This window comes from Haliotis asinina, chromosome 14 (assembly GCF_037392515.1).
Source record: "Haliotis asinina isolate JCU_RB_2024 chromosome 14, JCU_Hal_asi_v2, whole genome shotgun sequence".
Lineage (NCBI taxonomy): Eukaryota > Metazoa > Mollusca > Gastropoda > Lepetellida > Haliotidae > Haliotis > Haliotis asinina.
This window is the reverse complement of record NC_090293.1, coordinates 42,851,828-42,875,011: the sequence shown is the minus strand read 5'-3', so window position 1 is coordinate 42,875,011 and position 23,184 is coordinate 42,851,828. Positions and strand designations below refer to the sequence as shown.

General features: G+C 40.7%; 1 protein-coding gene across 1 annotated transcript in view; it reads right to left on the bottom strand.

Moving 5' to 3' along the window:
- Positions 1 to 478: 478 nt before the first annotated feature.
- The window catches only part of LOC137261581 (uncharacterized), a 44,117-nt gene continuing 21,411 nt past the window's right edge, over positions 479 to 23,184 (bottom strand). The window contains exons 2-9 of the mRNA XM_067799355.1: positions 19,746 to 20,066; positions 14,569 to 14,647; positions 8,836 to 9,012; positions 7,271 to 7,447; positions 6,509 to 6,682; positions 5,921 to 6,097; positions 3,830 to 4,003; positions 479 to 2,060 (exon numbers count right to left, since the gene is read on the bottom strand). Of these exons, the coding sequence (XP_067655456.1) occupies positions 673 to 2,060; positions 3,830 to 4,003; positions 5,921 to 6,097; positions 6,509 to 6,682; positions 7,271 to 7,447; positions 8,836 to 9,012; positions 14,569 to 14,647; positions 19,746 to 20,042 (2,643 nt within the window). The 5' untranslated portion in view covers positions 20,043 to 20,066 and the 3' untranslated portion in view covers positions 479 to 672. The remainder of the gene's footprint in view (positions 2,061 to 3,829; positions 4,004 to 5,920; positions 6,098 to 6,508; positions 6,683 to 7,270; positions 7,448 to 8,835; positions 9,013 to 14,568; positions 14,648 to 19,745; positions 20,067 to 23,184) is intronic.

Here is a 23,184-nt window from a genome sequence, read left to right as displayed (position 1 = left end):
TATTTCCATTACAAGCGTGGGTATGTGTGGCTGCTTCTGCAAGTTTAGACTTAAGCTGGTTTTATAGTGCAAACTCAATAACAAAAAAGGCTGCAGTTAAGCATGAATACTCCACTAACATACATTATACTAACTCCGGGAAGACCGGTCCTTGCTGTACCTACCCATTAACGCAGAGCGACAGGCAGGGGACCAACAATTACGGGCGGGCGCTCTAACCTCTACGCCACAGAGGAGGTCTCTTTCTCTTGGAATCAGTTTAAAGTTTCTCTCTTTGGATGAGGAATGGCTTTGACTTTCACATGGTGATTACACTAAACGCATCCTCTAAAAAAAGCTGAATATTAGTTGAAAACTACCGTAGGATATCTGATCATTATGTTTTCTGCTGCAGGTAATCGATACGTAATAACAGAACCAAACAAAACTAACGTCACAAGTTATGTTTTATTACCAGTCAGTTTGGGTAACTGTCCGCATCACCTGTAAAATGCATTCTGATGACGATAGCGTTTCACCATTTCTGTCGGTGGATATAAAAATGCAAATAAATACAAACAAATACCAAAGAATATTTTCTGCAAGCTGTGCATATTGCCAAGAGCGCTTGAAATTGTCCATGCTCTACATTTGGACATTTACCAGTGCTGCACGCATAATGTTACATCTGTATTACATTTCAATGAACCAATCAATTTTCGCGACGTCATTGACTGTGCTGTGATATCCGACGGAACCAATGTTATATCTGTACATTTTGTAGCTGCCCTCAGTAGTTATGATGGATGATACTGCGCGACATGTGTCCGAATAACTAATGTTGTCCCCTGATCCTGACACCAAGTCTGCATTGTGGATAATATTCACTGCAATGTGTCCACCGCTAGAAACATCGATAGAGTCCACCTCCAAAGCCTTGTAGATTCCATTTGTGTGAAGCACGCCCACCCGCAGTGATCTCCCTTCATTGACCTTGTTTAATAAAGTTTGCAATGACCCAGACAACAGACCCCCAGTTCCGTCTATGGTCAAAGCCTTATCCCACTCTCTAGAGTCAAGGAACCAAATAGAGGCTGATTCACTCTCTGTTAAATCATCCACGACAGCGGATTCTGGAATGTGAATACACTGAACCACGTGACCAGTAGTAGACGCCATCATCCACGCTTGAAACGACCCGGATGAGAAAGCATCTTTATTAGCTGGTAACCAGAATTCTTTGACACCTGCAGTCACGTGGCCATCATGTAGAATTATTTCTCTAGCCTTTGCAACTACGTTATCTACTTTAAGCATGATGTTGTGTCCATATAATACCCCACTGATTAGATGGCGAATGTATTTGTCCCTGTTTGTAGGTGAAGTCGTTGTGTCAAAGACGTGGTACCAACACGTGTCAGGACACCAGGACATGGTGTTGGAGCCCGCTGACGTGCTGATAAATGCCCCTGCAAACTTCCACCTGATGACATCTGACTTTCCCAACGTACCTTTCTTACTGATAAACCAGTAAGGAGATGCCTGGAATGTTGGCAGTGACGTTTGAGCCACATGGCCGGATATCTGCCCATGCACAGAACTGTTACTACCATCTACATGGAAGGTATCAAATTCAGATCCGATTTCCCCTTCAAATAGACTGGTCAGTACAGATTCTAAATCATTGGCATGGGATGTGGACATGCACTGGTCGTCTTTCACAAGCCAAATGAAATTGCCGTCATATCTGCTGTTCGTGGCTGTCCCACTGCCATCCACTTTCATATGGGTGTTCTGCACGTCCGACACAAACAGTTCGAACTCACGTTGAGGGGATGCATCGAAGGAATCCCAGGAAGATTTAGTAAAACCTCTTACAGACTGGCCCCAAATTCGGACACCACTTCTGACGCCGTATGAATGAAGGTCTGTGACCCTAGTCCACGTGTTGAAGTCAGTTTTAATACGGAGGCTAGGTTTACAGGTTGCGGAAATTCTATTTTTTAACTCATCTCTCTGGTTGGTGGGCGTAGTTGATGCTGTTGTCGTAGCTACCTGCTGCCATGTACTGTGAGACAATGCTGCAACATCCACAACAGGTACGTAAGTTACGTTCAAAGTCAATGTAAACTTACCAGGACTTTTATGCGCAGTATATTTGTTATTTTAAATTTGGCTAATTTTTCTTACAATCGCCAGCGGCTGGGGGGATGGGGTAAATCCAAAGTCCCCATGGTCCCTAATGTGGTGATCTACCTTCAGTTCTTGGCGATCTATAGCCTGTTTTTATATTGTCTTGCACACATAATGATATCAGTTTTTAACTCCCCACGCTAGTTTTAATCCTAATTGTGATATTCTAGTTTTTTCACTGTCCCTCGTTGACAGGTGTTATACTATACATATGGTCCTTTTCATTGTTAAATGTTCTCGTCACGATATGGCTAAAATATTGCCGGTGTGACATTACATATTCTCTCACTTACTCACCCACGCATCCACAACACATTCCCTTCACATCAGTGAAGAACAACATCACAATTATAAGGTGCATTATAGTCTGTTTGCAGTAAAAACGTACCGATGAATTTCACTTAAAAAAAACGTAAATGTCAAGTTAAATTACTATTCCGAATCAACACAATTTTACCTTGCCGTTTGAACATTTAAATCTGAGTATTGTATTCAACTTTCAACAAAGTTCTTTAACAAACGATTGTAGTTTCAAATCGATATCATTGGTTTGTATTACAAGAGGATATGCACATTAAGTGACACATCGAAAACAAGTAGGGTTAGTCAAAGTTAACACTTATCACGTTCCGCACGGTCATTTGTTTCACTGTTTTAACTACTGCCCTTACCCCCTTGTAAACAGACTATAGTAGTTCATTTGTTTCGCTGTTCCAACTATTGCGCTTACCCCCCTGTAAACAGACTATAGTAGTTACAGCTCCGTGGGATATGAAGGGAAAGTGAATCAGGTCGCTTACCAATTCGAAAATCTAGAAAACACATCAGCCCAGATATGTGTTTACCCAGATTGTTTGACTTGAAACGATACCAGATTTCAGTGTAGTAACTGTGATCACTTACCCTAACAGGAAGTCTCAGATGTCATCAGAAACTATGTCATTAACACGCTTTGTGTCATATTACGAAAGCTTCCTAGTGCCACAGCCTGAATTTTTTATCTCCTAATTAGGACTTAATAAGTACTAATTAGGAAATTAGTACTAATTAGAGACTTAGTATCTCCTAATTAGTATATAGTATCTCCTAATTCGGACTACAAGCACACGACAGTCATCAACCTTAGCTCCAAAACCCTGTCATCAGCCCTGACCTCCCCTCTGTCGAAGGGCCTACAATTCACCCCGACCTGCAGAATCGCCCCATCAGATTAATTCAATACCGTAGATGTTTACAAAAGCCACCCCTGAGGTCATTTAATCAGGTGTATATCACTCTGTTGTGTTTACATCTTCCCATCATAATTGTTTATATAACGCCTATTTCATCTACCTCATTCATAGTATACACATGCATACCTCAGGCCTCCTGTAATCTAATTATCTGTATATCACTCTGCTGTGTACACATCTGTTAACGGCTTCACTTCATCCCTGTTATCATTGTTTTGTAACTGCATTTGATCTGTCCTCTGTGATTTGTCTCTATATACATGTACTTATCGTCTTCCTGTAAATACTGGTATATATAAATATCACCTCAGTTAGGGGCACATTGTTTTGTATCATCATATGGCGTCATATGATATTGGTGTACTGACAATCGTGTCGATTAATCGTTTAAGCTCTAATATTCTGTTTGAAGCAAAATCACTCACCGGTACAAACTAAGTCTGTTTGTGACCAAGTTCCATTGGACAAACACATCGATGATCCATTTCCTGATGAAGCATACCCTTTAACGCAGAGATAGATAGCTTCGGCACTAAACGTCGTGTTGGTGTAGTCGACCATGGCGCCGTCCTGGTACGTCGGAAAGCCGCAGTCTACAACTAAGCGATCACAACAGATTGTGAATATGTGCACAGAGTGCATCTTTTTTCATAATTTATACTCAGGATTTAAAAAAAACAAAACAATTGTTCATTGGACGTGTGCGACATCCTTCGCGAAGTGAAAAAGTATCTTTTTAAAAAGAATTATTGAAATGTCTGAATGTCCAGAATCGAATTCTTTTGACATTTATAACTAAAAACATTTACAAATAGAGTTATTGTCTTCAATAGCCTTTTGCGTAGTGCTGACCAAAGCGTATTCTAAGAAAATGTGGTAAGCGTGGGACTACACCAGCCATAACGGTAGCCAATTAAAGTCATTGGAATTCAGCTATTTTCGACCAAATACGTTCTTCCATTCAGGGATTTCTTTTGTATCGTTCCAGACAATAGATACATATGTCCCATAATAAAATTGCACATGCTGATAGCTGGGACCCGACTTGGGCATTGTTTGCAAAATGAATGTAACTGATCATTCATATTTAAATTAACATAACGTAAGAGGCGAACACCGGGATCGGGTGGTTAGGGTCGCTGATTTGGTTGACATATGTCACCTGTTCCCAACTGCGCAGATGGATGCTCATGCTGTTGATCATTGGATTGACTGATCTACACTCGATTATTTACAGGAACATGTATATTGGATCAGCCATACAGCTGGAATATTTCCAAATGTTGTGTAAAAGTAAACTCACTCACTCACTCACTCAAATTAACACGAAACCGTAGAGGAACAATAAGTTTTTCAAAGGGTAGACGTCAGTTAATATAACCATGGGAGGCAATGTTGTGAAATATGAAACGCGTGAAGACCAGGGTTAGAACTGATTGCAAGAAGCGACCAACGGGATTGGGTGGTCAGGCTTGCTGACTCATCGTGCCGCGGAACTATGGCGGCTTTAAACAACGTACAAACATATTGGGAACTCAATGCCCTATCTGCCGTTGTGGCTAAACCTAAAGCTTCAAGCCAATTAACATACTACCGACCAATAATAAGCCGATACTCAATCTGTCATGTGATCCAGATCACAAACACTACCAGAGCAGGTACCCCTGCTACGATGGGCTGCAGCACATTCACAAATCCTCAGGATCCATTCAGTTGTGACAACATTTTTTCTTCTGGATCAAGGGACGGTTGGGTAGCCTAGTGGTTCGCTCGTCACGCCAAAGACCCGGGTTCGATTCCCCATATGTACAATGTGTGAAAGCCATTTCTGGTGTTCTCTGCCGTGACATTGCTTGAATAGTGCTAAATGTGGTGTAAAACCCATCTCAGTCACTCACTCTGCTAGATCAGATCAATAAATTGTTCTGGACAGTCATCATGCTGGTCTCTGCTTCCAGATCTCACCATCATATGTGTCACATTAATTTCAACGAATATCTTAACAGGTCAGACTGCATTTGGCCCGTGTGACATTGCTTTCTTACATGTGATCAGTGGCAACGTTTTTGGACGCCACTTATATTGTTGCAACCGTGCAGAATTTTGTTAACCAACTCTAAATCCACCTTCAGTGGTTGGTGATCTCGGCCCGTTTTTATTTTTGTATTGTCCAAAAACAATTGTCAAATTACATGCTACATACATTCAGCTACATGCTGGTTTAATTCTATATCGGTGCTAGTCTAGTTGTTTTACGGCTCATCGTTGGCAGCTTTTACAATTTTATGGTGTCAATCTTGAATTTATAGCTGCAATATTGCAAATGTGATTATAAATTTGAACTCACGCACTCAAAGCATATACCCTTCACGACGAAGCATGTCCCACTTCTTCGTTTTGTCGATGTATTTCATAGCGCACTTAGTCTTTTAGCAAACAGGGCACTGAGGCACATTATGGTATGGTTTGTTTAACATTTGCCTTGGCTGACGTTTTGCAGTGAATAGTGAACTTACTTGTACAGTTCAAGTCAACGGCTGACCATGTAGAGTTATCAGTGCACGTGCTGATCCTTGACCCTCCATAATCATCATAACCTTCTCTACAAACGTATGTGGCGTTGGACTTGTACGACGTGGACGTCACCGTCACAACTCGTCCCATCCAAGCAGGCGGCATGCCGCAATCAATCTCTGAAAAGGTAACCAGCTTTATATCTTCCTTCAGTAAGCGAGTCTAGCAATGGGACATCCGATCACTTCGACTCAAGCTTTGGCGGTGTGATTCTTTTTACATTTTTACCTTATTCTTCCTCTGCCACGACAGTGAACACGATCTAGCATGTGTCTATTATACTTTACCGTCCTTCAAATCCAGAAGCTCGACATAGCGCCACCTTCTATAATAGAGCTGTCAAATGCATTTTAATTAGCTAAGTTAGTAAGTTCTGCCATGTGATCTTGGTTACCATATACGTATGTGCAACAACTTTTGCCATGCTTGAGTCTGTTTTGAACGAAGGTTTATGATCGTGAATGTACTCACGGTTAGGCTCACGCCTCAATGAACAGTTCCATTTTTACGGTTGAGGTAGAATCACTCACCCGTACAAACCAAGTCTGTCTGTGACCAGGTTCCATTAGAAATGCACACGGATGTTCCGTTTCCCTGCGAAGAATATCCTTCAATGCAGAAGTTGTTGGCTTCGGCACCAAATGTTGTGTTGGTGTAGTCGACAATGGAGCCGTCCCGATGTGGCGGGAAGCCGCAGTCTACAACTGAGGTCACCAAACAGTTACTCCAGTTAGTATATTTGTTCATGGTTAGATTCCATGTTGATACTTCTTTTTTTTTTTTTTTTTTGGGGGGGGACGTGTTGGCTTTCTTTTTTCAGTGAACTGTAAACAGACGCTCCAAGACCAAGAGATTCCTACCAATTTACTGTCAATACTAAATACATTCTGACCTCACTCTTTTGATCTACTCGGCGATATCCGAGAAAGTATGAATGAAAGAGTCCAGCTTTTACGCCGCATTCCGCAATATCGCAGCTATGTGATGGCGATCTGTAAATGATCGAGTCTAATCACCAGACAATCCAGTGATCAGCAGCATGAGCATCGATCTGAGAACCGAGGGCGTGACTGCGTCAATCAAGTCATCGAGCTTGACGACCCGACCCCGTTTGTCGCCTCTTACGATTAGCACGCACGGCTTACTGAAGGTCAGTTCCACTCCGGATGTGCAAAATCAGGACAAACTAAGAAATAAGCAACGACCAGATTTTAGTTCGACGCAACGGTGCACGGCTGTACTTGGGATGCTGAAAATAGTTTCAAACAACGATATGATAATAATTCATGTACCTATACAATTCAGGTCAATAGTCGACCAAGTAGAGTCACCAGTACACCTGCTGATCCCTGAACCTCCTGACACGTTGTAGCCCTCTGTGCACATGTATGTGGCGGTTGCGTTGTATGACGTTGACGTCACAATCACATCTAATTCGACAAAAGTAGGCGGCTGCCCACAGTCAATCTCTGAAAAGACAACCGATTTGATATTCAAGAACTTCATCATAGAGAGGTCTGCAGGTCCTTATGGTCGACAGCTTTTTCACCCAATAGCTAAAAATGTTTTTTTAGGAAATATCATTCAGTGATGTCTAGTCTGTATCTCAGTCAGTAGCTATTGTTTGTGAATGACACCACAGTCATTTAAGACGAATCAGTTTAGATTACTGAGATATGATATTTTAAGTTCTAATTCGGACAAATTATCCTTTAACCCTTTAACTCACCCACATTTCTTTGTTTGTTCAGAATTATTTACATTGTATCTAAAGTATATGGCCTACTCATTCTGATCGGGACCTACACCTTTCATTGGTTTGCGGTCCTTAGGGCCTGCAGCTTTTCAGGGTTATGGGCAAACACAGGAGCTCACTTGGCAAAGATGTCACTTATGTTATTGTCATATAGTTCATTGTGATTCTGTGTACCACAAAAAGCGCTATCACTGTCAATCTAAGTAGATTTATCCTCTTCATTTCTGTCACCATCTCATTATTATCTGCACACGAAGGCTACAGTCGTGTACACCATTGTACGGAGTGTCTTAAATAATTTAATATTTATTTAGATATTGACTGATACGGAAAGGCCACTTTGGTCCCTGACATGCGTCTCTCGCATTATACAACTAAAAGCGCAAGATCGATGAACGACGATAGTTCCAGACTAAAATGATCAATATTTTACCTGTAAAAAACCCGACGAACCTACAAGCATGTGCTGTCTCTGACAGTATGCGATGCATTGGCTTCCATTTGTGTTCTTCCGCATGTTGGTTTAAGGACAGCTTTCAGCGCTATTTTGGATGAATAACCCAGGAGGATCCTGAGGCTAAACCATGATAGAACACGAGCACTTTGTGCTAACATGTCAAGCATCATCGTTGTCGAATATCAGTGATTTGAACTCATAATCAAAGAAACCTGCCCAGCACTAAAACCTGATTCGTTGATGGAGCCTATTCTGTAGCAGCACCGGCTCTTAGGGTCAATCTTTCAGTCACGCTCAGGCGAAATGAGCCAAAGTTACGATTCCAGAACTTGCTGAAAACCTACTTCTTCAAGGCGGCTTTTGGAATAGAACTCTGTTAACACTTACTGTGTTTTTAACGATGTATGAAGGTGCTATGGCGCTCAGAAACGATAGGGTCTATAAAATACCCCTCCTTTTCGGGGATACAGAGATTACCTGTGTTGGTCTGAATGCTTCCCTTAAGCCAAGATGACAATGTGTATGTTCAATGATATGAGCTTGAACTTGTTGGTAGATCTGCACGCAGAGACATTGGAAACGATTTTAGTGGAACTGAGTGTTCACTAATAGCTTCTTGAACTAAGAAAATATGTTCTTCTTACCCATACACGTAAGTGTGACTTCAGTCCACACCCCGCTAAACAAGCACGTGGTACTGTTATTGCCGTCAGTCTGCACGTGGCCCTCATCACATGTATACTCTACTGTCGACTGGAACTTGGTTGAGGGCAAGGTGAACGAAGCTAACGCCACATTAGGAGGACTGCCACAATCGATGTCTGTTGATGAATAGTTGAACGTTATTAGTATCTTGTCTATCTAAGCAATTAAGTACGGAATGTTCCATCTTGCTAGCATACCATTAGCCAATGCCAACTCATACGAGAAAAGGAAGTGTATATCTGTACAGATGAAACATTTCCAAAGGAATGGAATCAATTGTCACATTTGCCCTTAGTTCGTCTTCATCGTCTGTTTCCTCTTTAGCTTCATCATTTGCATTTTGTCAGTTTTGTAAATTCAATATATGTCTGATGATATCGGTAAAACCGTTGTTTTGTTATTTGATGTCGAACTCATCAATATTCCAGCCCTAAGGCAATGTTCAGTCATAATTGAGTTTGGATCCGAAATCCCATGAACAACAGCATGAGCATCGATCTACGCAATTGGGATACGATGATATGACATTGTGTCAACTAAGTCAGCGAGCCTGACAACCCGATCCCGATACTGAACCGTTATGAAGTACTGGCAATCGGAAAATGGTCACGTAAAATAAAGAAGAGGTTACCCCTTTTTCTTTTCTTTCATCCGATTATCGAGAATCGATAAATATGCATGACGCTCAATCAGAAAGAGAAGGCAAATGGAAGAAAGCGTTTGAACTAACAGAAAAATTCAGACATCCAGTGATAAACAGCACGAGCATCGATCTACACAACTCGGATACGATGACGTGTCAACCAAGTCTGACCTTCAGATTCCGATAGTCTTAGGACAAGCATAAGGATGCTGAAGATCAATAATCTTCACCCGGATCTTCACGGGGTCAACACGATAATGGAGTATGAACCGCGTTGGGTGATATTTTTACAGCGACGTGACATCATGTAAGCTTAATGTTCGCGAAAACCTGGAAGAGACGGAGGTAGCATATCGCACTCTAACCCAGAAGTTGATTATTTATTCTCTGGTCTCGATATGAAGAGGATTGAACAATTTCCATCAAGTGCCTCTTGAGTGAAGATTGATAATGTCGAGTCTGCTCATCTATCATGCAGGTGGAACGACAAAAGAAACGCAAGTTTGGATAAAAATGAATACAGGAACTCCTTAAACCTTACATCCCAGAAAGATAGCTCCGCTCTCAAAAGTAGAACTAGCTCTCTGTACCTGGCTATAAACTTGAAACATTTGGAAGGAAATCCTTTGCTTGTGCTTCCTCTCTACTGTGAAACTCTCTCCCTTTCGCTGTAAAATCAACAGTTGACTTTACCCCATCCAAAGGCTTGCTGAAAACCCATCTGTTTCCTTCTCATTATAACTACCTATATTTTCCTCAATGCGTGTGTGTGTGCGTGTGCGTGTGCGTGTGTGTGTGTGTGTGTGTGTCTGTGTGCCTGTATGTGTAACTGTGACATGTCAGCGCTTTGAGCATGTACCTTTCGCGTGGAAAAGGCGAGTTACAAGTGTGCATGTATTATTATAAAAGTATGCGTCCATGTTTATGGATCGCTCATGGTTAAGATCCCTGATAAGATGACGTTCATACAGTGCAGAAAAACCAAAATTATAGCTCGTGCATCTACGGTTATAGGTGGAAAGCATGCATTGCGCCCTTAGGCATTCTTTGTAAAGGTTTGTGTCAAAAACAACTCAGTATTGACGCAGGAGGTGTACACGCCACACGAACGAAGTCTAGACAAACGACCGAGCAGAGGAGAACGGCCATTGGAAAGTTGCACGGATGTAGTTCTGCAATCGATGTAGCTAGACAATAGGACTGTCATCTTACCAACATTACATGACTAGTGATGATCGCCCCCGTACCTGACGGCAACGAGTGACAAGTCTGTGAAAAACAGTTCGTCAAAGCTACTGATCTCAGGAACTGAACTCAAGCAGCAACAGTAACAGGAGCCTCAGTTCATGGCTTAAGAGGAGCAGTGTCCAGCCGCTGTCGTCTTTTGGGCTGCTGGAATCCACTGCCAACGGCCATATGTGGGACTAATTTTGACATGACATTACCAACCCTCACACAGTAAGAGTGCTGATGGATTATCTGCCACAGAAGAACATTGGCGTTCTTCCATGAACGTCTGTTTCTCCGGATATTGCTCCAAATTGAGCATTCTTGGACATAGGACGTACGATTGTTGCCGGTAGACAGGCATTCACACTTTCACAGCTGGGGCAGAAACTGGAGTTTGAGTGGAATCATTTGTCCCGGGCACTCTTTCAGACACTTGTGAACTCAACTAGGCCATGTCGCACGGCCTTTGTGGAAGCTCAAGGGGCGAATGAGTCGAATGAACGTATCAGTGAATTCAACAACAGCGATACACCTACCTCGAACTCTCAGGCAGTCAGTTATGTATTCGACCATCATGCTTTCTATTTACACAAAAGATTCCATGCATCGGTACCGAAAACAGAATCGGTAGCTCATTGTTCCAAATGCCTTTGCTATATTCAAATGAACCCACGCAGTTGTAATTGAAAAGTCATAATTAACGTGATGTAGAGATACTTCAAACAAACGCGTGGAGGAGATTACGATTTGACACTGACTTCAAACAACGGAACCTGAACGTTGCTTCCGTTGCAATGGAGCCAATGATGTCTCTGCTTAATGTCACTAGACAACATTTGAGAGGACGCCTTTGACGACCTGACCTGTCTCTGTCTAATGTACGCTAGACAACATATGACGACCTGACTTGCATCTATCCAACGTACACTTGACAATATGCAATACGCCTTGATGATCTGACATGGGACTGTCTAGGCAGGTTCACAAATCAGTTCACGTTCCTACATGAGAGATGCATCTGAAAGCAGCCTCTCCGTGGTGAGTGCCTTTAACACGAATGGCATTTCACATGGGAGACCACAGCTGCGGACGATATTATACACAATCAGTTCTCGAAGACTTTCCCTTCTCGGGAACCTTTTGGATACATTTGGTCAGAATCAATTAGAGTATGTGCCTTCCTCGTGGCATAATGTCCTTGCAGTCTCTATACATACGGATCCATACATTTTAGGCAACTATCTTTACTTATCTGTATACATGTATGTAAATCCATGTAGCGGATGTTAAATCTACTGCAAACAAAAAGTGTGGGAACTCCCTAAAATTTGACAGTCATGTATAAACTTAAACTTAGTGAGGTTAGCAATAATCTGAAGCAAGTGCAACTTTTAGTGTCCTTGATGGGCACTTAAAAGGACACGCGAAGCAACTCATTCAACATTCGTTGAGTTTGAGTGAAATGAAACACTGTCAAAACAGCATAAATAAGGGTGCTGAAACACACCAGAACCATGTTTTATTCAAACGCCCAAACACCACAGCCCAGTTCATATGGAAGACAGACTTCAGAGCAGTACAGAACAGTACAGCACTTGAAGTGTACACCGTTATCAGTACACAGACTCATAAATGGATCTCAAGCCAGCATGAGATGAAGTAAAAGAGTCAGTGAAGTAGAATTCGACTTTAAGACTAACAAGACATCGAACATACGCTGAGTGAGTGAGTGAGAATATACAGTCGCGCAAGCAGACTTGAAAATTTAAGGTAAATGAACATTTAAGCTACACATCAAACATGATGGACGTATTTTCTAGCTTGCGAATAATGAATTACGGGTATTAATCACTTTAATTTCACCCTATACAAGGTATTCTTCTTTGCCTAGCATGTAGAACAGCCATTGTTTATCATTGTTTATCCTTGTTTCCTTTTACTATGTTAGACCTATGATCTTCAGTGACCATTCTTGTCGTAAGACGCGAACAAATAGATGGGATGATCGGGCTCGCTAACTTGGTTGAGACATGTCATCTGTTCCCAGTAGCGTAGATGGATGCTGACGTTGTTGATCGCTGGATTGTCTGGTCCACCAGGCCCGATTATTTACAAACCGCCGCCCTATAGTTGAATATTACTGAGTGCGGAGTAAAATCAAACTTAATTACCATAACGTTATAACAGTGTGGTTAAAGCAGATTGTCGAATGTAGATGTGGTCTTTCGTCGTCTCGATCAAAACAGTCTTGTGGCTGATGTCATGAGCACAGTACTTCTCTGTCTATCGTTTTCCGTGCAGTTTTCAGTTTTCATGGTCTGTCAAATTTGGGAAAAGCGCTCCTGGTAAATGCGCAAAAATTTGAATCGATGTAATCTAAAACGTATGATATTTGTACTGTACTGGCTGTGGAACTACTATAGCAATACTTTACATTATGAAAAGCGACACAAAAAGGTATATTCTCGTATAAATTATTCAGACCAGAAAGATTTTGCTCACACTTTATGGCTTTGTCCCACTTAGTCATTGAGGACATTAATAATACAGTTTGTGCAAAAAGTCAAATCTGTTGTTGGTAAATGGAAAGTTGAAAGATTCTCAATTGACAATATACAACCAAAGTCCTGCAAACAGACGAAGCGTAAAAATTGCATGGTGAAACTTTAATAGAAAGTACACGCTGGCGTTTGTCATTTGTTTCAACGTGTTAATGCTCCACAGCAGAAACTTGACGCTACATTACTTCAGACTGTCTTAGTTTATTGTCTAGGGAAACATCATTTTAAATGGAAAGCGTCATATCTTTATCATTTATGCCGTACAGCGAAAACAACATAGCAGTCTAGTCTCGTTTTCAATGAAGTCATGAACTCATGTCGGTTATGTTCGATATTAGGAAAAATGTTCAGGCGGCTGATGAATTGTTAATAGGAAACACGGACATATATTTAAAATCGCAATTTCTTTCACGATTTCACGCCTTCGCGATTTTATAGGTAATGCTGAATACACAATAATTCTACTCGTCCTTTTTAGGTAGTTATCAGTCAGCTAACATGAATGCCAGAAACAGGTTTCCATTTAAAAGGGCTACAGAATTAGCTAACATGAATGACAGAAGCAGATGGTTTCCACTTGAAAGGGGCTACAATAAGCCTGAAGATGAAAGAAAATGCACCCGTGAAAATCAAATCCAGGTTAGAGTTATTAGTCTGCAGCAACCAATGTTGGTCGTAAGCGGTGACTAACGAGATCCGGTGGGAAGGCTTGATGATTCGGTTGATGCATGCCCAATGCGTAGATTGATGCTTATGCTGATGATGGCTGGATTGCCTGGTCCGTATTTACAGACCCCTGCCATAAGGCTGGAATATTGCTGAGTGTTCCGTTAATTAACGTCAAACAAGGAAACAAGACAAAGTTAAAAGACTTGGGTATCCTATTATGAGATAAACATTGTTGGCTAATGTCAGGGTGCTGTTGTGTATTTGTAGCATGGAAATTCACTTGGAACTGAAGGCGGCAACCAGAGGTTACAAATGAAATATTTCCGTGCTTCAAATGCTCAATAAATACCCACTGCCCACTTGTGACGTCATTCCGACTCTACGTCACAATATGATTTGAATAGCGTCACCACTGATGCCGAAGCAATATTTGTACGCAATTCGCAGTTAATAGTCTTGCAAGTTTCAGGACTGTAATACCAATCACATTACAGAACATGGTGATTTCTTGTTTACAATCACCGTTCAACATTCTAAACATCCAATACAACAAACGGAGGCTAACTTACCCAGTAGCCGAAGACACATGTGAGGGGACTCCGTTTTTCTGACAAATACCTCCATGTCGGAACATTTTGCAGAAACAACCTGAAACAAAACATTTGGCCAAAGTTAACGTATCACAATATATCTCACTACGAGACGCAAGTCTATCTATTAACTTTCTGCCTTGAGGAGGAAACATGTAATCCATAATCCCTAATACATTTATGAAGTAAACAATGAATTGATAATAAGTATCAAACTGTGTCTCGACATTTAATACTAGCACAATGCTAATCTTAGCGAAATTAAAATTATCAGAAAGAAACAAGACAAAAAATCTCACACGCGAAACTCCAAACCAGCAGGTACAAGAATAAGAAATAGTTATTCTTGATACAACACTTGTGTTAAAATCTGCACTGCACCTTGTCAATAACTGCGATAAAATTACACAAATTTGAAAGACATATATTAATTGATTGTAAAATTTTGGTCTAATAAACTGACCTTTTCCTGATTTCCAGTATAATTTATGAGATTTTTAATCAATAAAATATTAAAACATAATTTTGCTCAACACCCCTCCTGCAGGCGTAGAGGCATTCCATAGTTTGAAAATACTTCACTCATGCTTCTTGGACAATGGAACACTTCTACAATGATTAGATATGTAAACTGACGTAACACTTTCAAATATTAGAAGATCGGACCCAAGATGTGCCCTACGGTTCCCTTCTAGACGTTTCGACTAATACTTTTCAAGGTAATGGTTCAAAAAACTTTTTAAAATATTTCTTGCTTGCTGTAATTCCTAAACACATTAAACTCTTGTATATTTTCTTTTTGAATCATGATATTATATATAACGTAATGGGCTCCTATTTGTCATCGCAGTTCAGGTGGGTCAAATCTCTTCATACAAGTAATTGATGTATAGATTAGTTGAAGACTTTGCTTCATGGCATTCAGTTCTCTTGTATTAGTTTCGTCTCATTCATCGATTATATTCTTGCCGGATGGATATGCATATAAACAAATTAATTCAAATTGGGCTGGGATGGCATAAGCTAGTAAACGCTATTGTATATCACCAGTGTAATGCATTAAATTATTCAACAACCTGCCGATCGATGTCAGATTTTGCAACAGTTGTCCCTCCGTGAAACAACAAACATTTGTAACAAAAGAGGAGGGATGGGTTTACAGTGAAGTGTGACAGTAACACGCAGCTTATCTGAATAAACCATGCAGAACCGAACAAAACTATGGAAATCCCCTTGGCGTAGATACAATTCATGGAGAACACAATACTGCCAGCATATATGTCAGGGTAGACATGTTAAGCGGTAGGAAATCAAATTCGCTCACACGAGGGAATGTCAAAACGTAGTGACCCTAACTATATTCTCGATGTGTAGTGTTTGTTCCATTTTATTCTGAAGGGATCATTAGCAAAGTCATATCCAAAGTTTGACACATGCGGGTAATGTTGTTCACGAGATTGAGGCATCACAACGCATTGGTTGAAAATGAAAACGATATGTCATTTGATACCTCTTACGAGGGGATGTCAATAAGTTTGCCTTGCATAGAAAAACACAAAATATTGGTATGAACCACATTGATTTTTCAACATAGTCCCCTTGTGAGTCAAGACACTTGTTCCATCTTTTCTGCCAGGCGCTGATGCCATCTCTGTAGAAGGCGCCATTTTGGTCCTCAAACCAAGCCTCAGTAGCAGCAATAAGCTCATTATCATCCTGAAATCTACGACCACGTAAGTGTTTCTTGAGATTTGGGAACAGATAGTAAGCACTTGGTGCCAGGTCTGGAGAGTAGTGGGGATGCGGCAAGATTTCGTAGCCGCATTCCTGGACAGCAGCGGCTGCAACGCGAGAGGTGCGTACTAGAGCATTGTCTTGATGTAGAAGAATACCACGTCTGATCTTGCCCCGACACTTCTCCTTGATTGACTGTCGCACTTGCCTCAACAAGTTAGCGTAATAGTCCCCATTCATTGTTCTTCCTTTTGGTAAGTAATCTATGTGGATGACACCTTTGCTATCCCAGAAGACTGTCACCATTACCTTCTGCACTGATCTGGAGGCTTTGAATTTTTTGGTCATGGGAGAAGTGACATGTTTCCATTCAATGGATTCTTGTTTGCTCTCAGGAACATAGTGGTGGATCCAGGTTTCATCACAGGTTACTAGCCTAAAGTGAAAATCTTTTGGATTCTTGTTGTATCTGGTTAGCATGGAGTTGCTTATGGTGACCCTTGTTTGCTTCATTTCATCTGTAAGCCTTCTTGGCACCCATCCTGCGCACACCATAGACATGACGAGATGTTCATGAAGAATTGTTTCGATGGATCCGTGTGAAATGCCTGTGGTCTCCTCTCGTGCAGTGTAATTCGACGATTTTCCAGCACAAGTCTATGCACTCTGTCAATGTTTTCCTGACTAGTGCTTGTTGTTGGGCGACCTGGACGGGGTCATCTTCAAGACTCTCTCTACCATGCTTAAATTCATTGACCCATCATTTGATGGTAGCAGATGAAGGGGAAGACTTCCCATAAATTGCTGAAAGCCTTTCTTCAATGTTCTTCGCCGATTTTCCTTCAAGAACTAAAACCTTAATTACTGCTCTGTACTCAATTTTATTTATTTTCACTGCCGTGAGGGGGTCTCTTTCTGTCAATGTGAGCTGTTCAATAACTTCTGAGAGTAGGATACCAAAACATATACCAAATCACATCAGCTACACCCCAAGGTTCAATGTCGTACCATAGGCTGTGACACCTGGGTATGAAAAATGCTCAAGGCTCAAAACTTATTGACATACCCTCATTAGGATGTTCAAAATGGTTTGGATGAATGCTCGTCATGGTCAACAGCCAGAAATTTGGATTGCTTGATTTTGTTTTAGAAAGGGGATGTTTTCTAGGATACATCCAGTTTTGACCTTTCAAAAACACTGTGTCCAGATATTCAAGTTGGCACCGTTCACAATGTCTTGCACCTCTCACTTGGGGTGGGTAGTGTCTCCAAAACAAGCTGTTTCAGTAAACATGAAGCGATTGTAGTTTCAAATTGCGGGCTTCTACCAATCTAAAACACATAAAATGTTTCTTGGACATTGTGTTTCCTGAAGTTTGTGATGCATTTATTGCAGATTTTGCATTTTGGGGGTACCAAATTAAAACGTCAAACAACATGTGGATCGTGAGGCTGGAACTTAGCAAGATCAATTTGCTTGAGGTACACATGTATTTTGTACAAAAATAAAACCTAAAAACAGCTGCATTTATATTATTGTCCCGGTGAGGGTAACTACTTTTTGATATGGTTACATATCCTTGACAATCTTTGTATCCTCTCAATATATTGCACACAGTTATCGTCAGATTGCAGTGGAAACAACTGGCCCTTTTACAGGGATTTACAGCAAAGTAGTTCAATACTTTGGGGGAAGAAATAAACCGACGTTTTAACAGCACAATCAGTCGCAGTTCCATCACCCGTTTGTCACCCCGGTGTGAAGCGTGAAACTAGCACAATATTACATGATGGTTTTTTAAATAACTTTTTTCGTTATCGACCAAAAACCGTCAGATTCCGTTGGATACAGAGGTTTCAAGACCATGTGTTTTATTTATGTTTTGAGCACTTATCGAGTTATTTAATTGTTTGTCGTTCTTATTTGAACCCAAAGGAACAACGCATTAACGCGAGAAAGTCGTTTCATCAAGCATAAACACTTCCTGCTGAAATGACTCCATAAAGGATTTGACTACCTCTCACCTAATGATTAAATCCTTTGTTGTGCCAAAAGCAGGTGTTCAGTTCCCCAATTGGGTATAACAAGATCCCTTCACACACAGATCCCTTCAACTCCCTCGCCACATGGTATGTTAGTTATAGGCATGCATACCTCGCAGGGTATAAAGCGAGCTCACACAACTTACCCACTTAATACAGACATACCAATCTCTAGTCATGGCCTCGTGTGTTGTGAATAGAAGACAAATGCCAATTCATATTTTGTTTTGTTTTTAAGTTAGAGACTTCCTACAAAGCATTCAGGGATGAACGGTTGGTGATGAAAATGCTGTCGTGTGGTGGGAATTGATATTCAGACATGTCACAAATAGAACGCTCCACAGAGTCTGTGATTGTACTAGACCCCGTCAAGAACCATCGCGACTAATGACAGATTCAACCAATGTTCTACAACAACGCTAGCAGGAGTTTGTAGAAAGATGACTCGAGATGTTGACTGGTTGTTTTCTAACGCCGCACCTACCAGTATTCCCGCTATAAGGCGGCGGACTGTAAATAATCGAGCTTTGACTAGTCAGTCCTACGATTGACAGCATGAGTGTGGATCTACTCAACTGGGATACGATGACATGTGTCAGCCAGGTCAACGAGCCTCAGTACCCGTGTATGATATGGATGGATTGCTGATGTCCGATACTAAACCGGTTCTAGATGCTGACGTACAGGGAAGACCTGAAGATGAGACTGGTCTGTTGTTGCAGTTCGAGACTAGACGTATCAAAACGTTGGCCATTGAAGGACTGCTACAAAAGTGTCGCCTACTTGAAAATCGAAGATTCTACAACTTTATATTCATACTTGTACGCTCGAGATCATAATTGTCTTCTTTGAGTAATTCCAGAAACAGTTTTTAACTTGATTAATGTATGGGACAACAAAACATGTAGAAAACAGAAAACATTAAACAATGTTCAACGTGTCAATGTTTGCTTTTCCTCAGCACAAAAGAAGCATACAAACCTGTTTCATAAATCGAACATTCTTTGTGTGTGTAATAGATTCATGAAGGTAATTGATGGTAATGTGTTTACAGCGACACTGTGACATTGTGTTCATATTCCTCTGCTAACTGTGTTGTTGCCGAAACATTCCTTTGCTTGCAATATTCAAACTATAAGACGAATGTATGTAAGTTATTAAGCCTGGACGGGACACTACAGTAATGAATATCATCCCGATTGGGATACGAACACACTCACATGTAAACCATCTCAACGAATGTGACAACCTAACGAAACGCCTCTTAAAAGCGTGGGATGATGAAGGTCAGTTTGAAGTCTGGATTTTCACGAGTTTGTTAGTCAGAATTCAGAATTTATTGGTCCAAATGAGTCATAGTTATAATATGTATGCCTTACCTCGGCTGGAGTTGAAGGCTGCAAGGTCAGAAACATTTCATCACTTGCTTGGGTATATCTTCCCATAGTGAGTTCACATGACCTTGACCTCGCATTGTAGTTGAAAGCGTTGCAGAGGGATTGGTAGGAGCAAAGTCTTTTGCACTGAATGACATTATTAACAGGTGATGTATAGTACTGTGGCTGGTCACTAATGTATCCGACCTTTGTGGACTGATCAGGCAGAAATGAAGACAGTGAGGTAACTATCTGTAGTCTTAGCAGGATCAATAAGGTGCTTTTCTCGTAGCTTGACATCTTGTGCCGCCCGAACGAAATTTTCTGGAACATACAACAGACAGTCACCCCAAAACAGGCATAGTTTCTGAAACAAACGGGTTGAAAAGTATACAAACTACTCAGGGAGTGGGAGTCACTTTTCAACACCATAATTTCTAGAAACATATTCAAACATAGAAATAAATTAAACATATCCGTCTATTATTAGGAGGTCATCTGAAGCAACCACAGATGCGTCTGTCACTAGGTCACCCTCAAATTAACAACTTCATCTTTAAACTTAGAGACAGACTTGATATGGATGATTACAGCGACACCTCAGATTCACAGTCATGAGCACTGTAGCAGCAGAAATACTTTTCCTCAATCTCAGGAAGCTAACTTCATTTCTAAGAACTCTCATATAAGCTCCACAAACCTGAACTAAACCAAACCAAGAACCGAATCTGTAATTACCAATCACAACTGGAAACAGTCAAATGCTGAAAGATTTTAATTTTGTCTCAACAATATCGTGGATGGCCAGAAAGAACCAGCTTTAGATTCTGAATCCAAAGTCCGTTGCATCCTTTTTTTGTCCAACATATATTCCATATGGTGATCGAGGGGTATGACTTGAGGGCATTACCATTTACGTGGCAAAGGAAGCCATTCTTGGGTGTCATATTCTTATCAACGTCTTGTTTTTGCCACAAATTTAGACTTGGATGTCTGAAGGCACTGGGTTTATGAAAACTAGTGGATGTGATTAGTCCAGACTTAGGCATTCAAAGAAAGCTTTCTTACAAATGGAAACTTGCTGAGTGCGTCATTAACAAACAAACAAACAAACAAACAATGATCATGTGTAAAAATTGGTGTTTTCAGTAATTTATCTTTGGGTGAATTGCTGTGGTGAGGTTCGCCTTTCGTAATGTTTTTTCGGCCATCTTGGCGCTTAATGTACGGGAAACGATTGAGTGAGTGAATATGGTTGTACACCACTCTTACAATAGTGTAGTAACATCACAGGAGGGGACATCATGAATGGGCTTCACACATTGTACCTGTGTGGGGAATAAAGCACGGGTCTTCGGCGTGTTTTCGCTTTAATCAAGTTACCCCACGGGAAATAATGTTTCGGATGATCCTGATCATACATACACGTTATGGCATTTGTGATCAGCGACTATTTCAAATGGTAGTTTTAAAGATATCTACATTACGGAATTGAAATTATGAAACACTGTTGTTGAGGTAACATACAGATGTTTCATGTGCCCCGATCACTACATCATTCATTGCATCATTTTATCATGTGCCCCAAATACACTTATGTGAGTGAGTGAGTTAATATTTAACGTCACACCGGCAGAATTTCAGCCATATCGTGACGAGAATGTTTCATATGACAACATAACATAAGCTGGGCACCGGATTATAGGTAATCATTGTGCTTGAAAGTGAAGAGCCAAGTATGACACTTATGGTTTCTGGTCAGTCCAGACACTTTAAAACATTTGTTTCTACGAAAATTGGAGAGAGCTATGTCTGAATGCAACTGCCTTATTGGTGCAGTTGCTTATTGCACCGTCGACGTTTTTAGAAATAAAAAAAACAGGATGTGACATGTAAAACCATGAAATTAACAATTATCTTTGAATATGTTAAAAGTCAATATCAACAGACAATACAGAATTCCTTTCATTGTCGTTGTTATACGTACAGTCAGTTTGAGTCAGAAACGGACCGATGAATAGCAAATTTTATCATTGTACAATTTTGCCACATAAATATAATTATCATTATCATACCCAACCGCTTTCTTATATTTGAACATTTTCCGGAGTCCACCAAAACAGTTGTTTCAGACACTATCATCATTGAAAACACAAAAGTAGGTATCTGTCGCGGTGGGGTGAAACCGCAGAAACGGAACAGCCACTATCTCGACGTGCACGGGATACACATGCCTGATGAAAAATGAAGTTGAATGCTGACGTGAAACAGTTGATGATTAAAGTGTACGACAAAAGCGACATGACAACATCCCTGTCCTTCGTGTCGGGTATGTGGGGACTAGAAACAGAACTATTGTCTGACTTAGCCGCCTGACAATTCAATGGCGGATGGATTCATGGCTTCATAGATGAGAATTATCACACCGCGGTAGCTGAGTGTACATGACGGTAGTGAAATAAGACAAGAGTGCGTGGCGAACACGAGGATGCACAGTGGAAATGCAATCAACCAGCAGGAGTTTCAAAATCAAGATCAACTCACGTAAAAATCAATACCTGAAGAAATAATTAATAAACTTAGAAATAGGGTGTGACAGGTTCATGAAATTTGACTGATCGTTTTGAGCAAGTGCCCATTCATCATTTGTGGAGTGATGCATTATGCATGCATTTTTGTGTGTCTCTAAATGTCATAAACAGTGCTTTTTACACTAATATCTCGTGTCTAAAGAGCATTCCGTATGTTTACATGGTTTTACATGGTTTGATTAAAACGTATTCTCTGATCACCAAATACGTCTTTACAAACGCTGAAGCACTAGAAATACTTATCAATTCCACAGTTGAATACAGGACTCCTAATCGTACATTTGCGTACTGAAACGAATAAATAAACAAACGCTTTTTTCGATAACGCTGATTATTTTGAACAATATCCCTGGTACTCAATGGCCAAAGAAACACATGTGTTCAGACATCATGACCATGTCTATTCGCAATTGTCTAAAAACTCGCTTATTTAATATGTGCAATGTACCCACGAGGGAAATGTTTTGAAAAGCACTCTGAACATCAATTTTACAACGCCATGTAATGCTTGCACTCATATACCTTATGCTCAGGTTTCCTCATAAACAATGGGATGTCACGGTTGGACTAGCTATGTGATCATGTATTTGCTTGTCACGTATTCTGGTTTCAATGATTTTTTTCAAACGATATATCCATTTGGTTGCAGTGTTCAATCAAAACACCGCATCATTAGTACTTCATTAAAAACAGTCAACTAGTACATACTCACTTGGTTACTTAACACTGAATAGACAACGACTGCAACATCTTTAGAGTTTGTTATAACTGGGATACCGAGAAGATAATGTCAAATGTGCATTCATGACCAAATCTTAAGTGGTTGGGTTGTGCAATATGGAGACATTGTG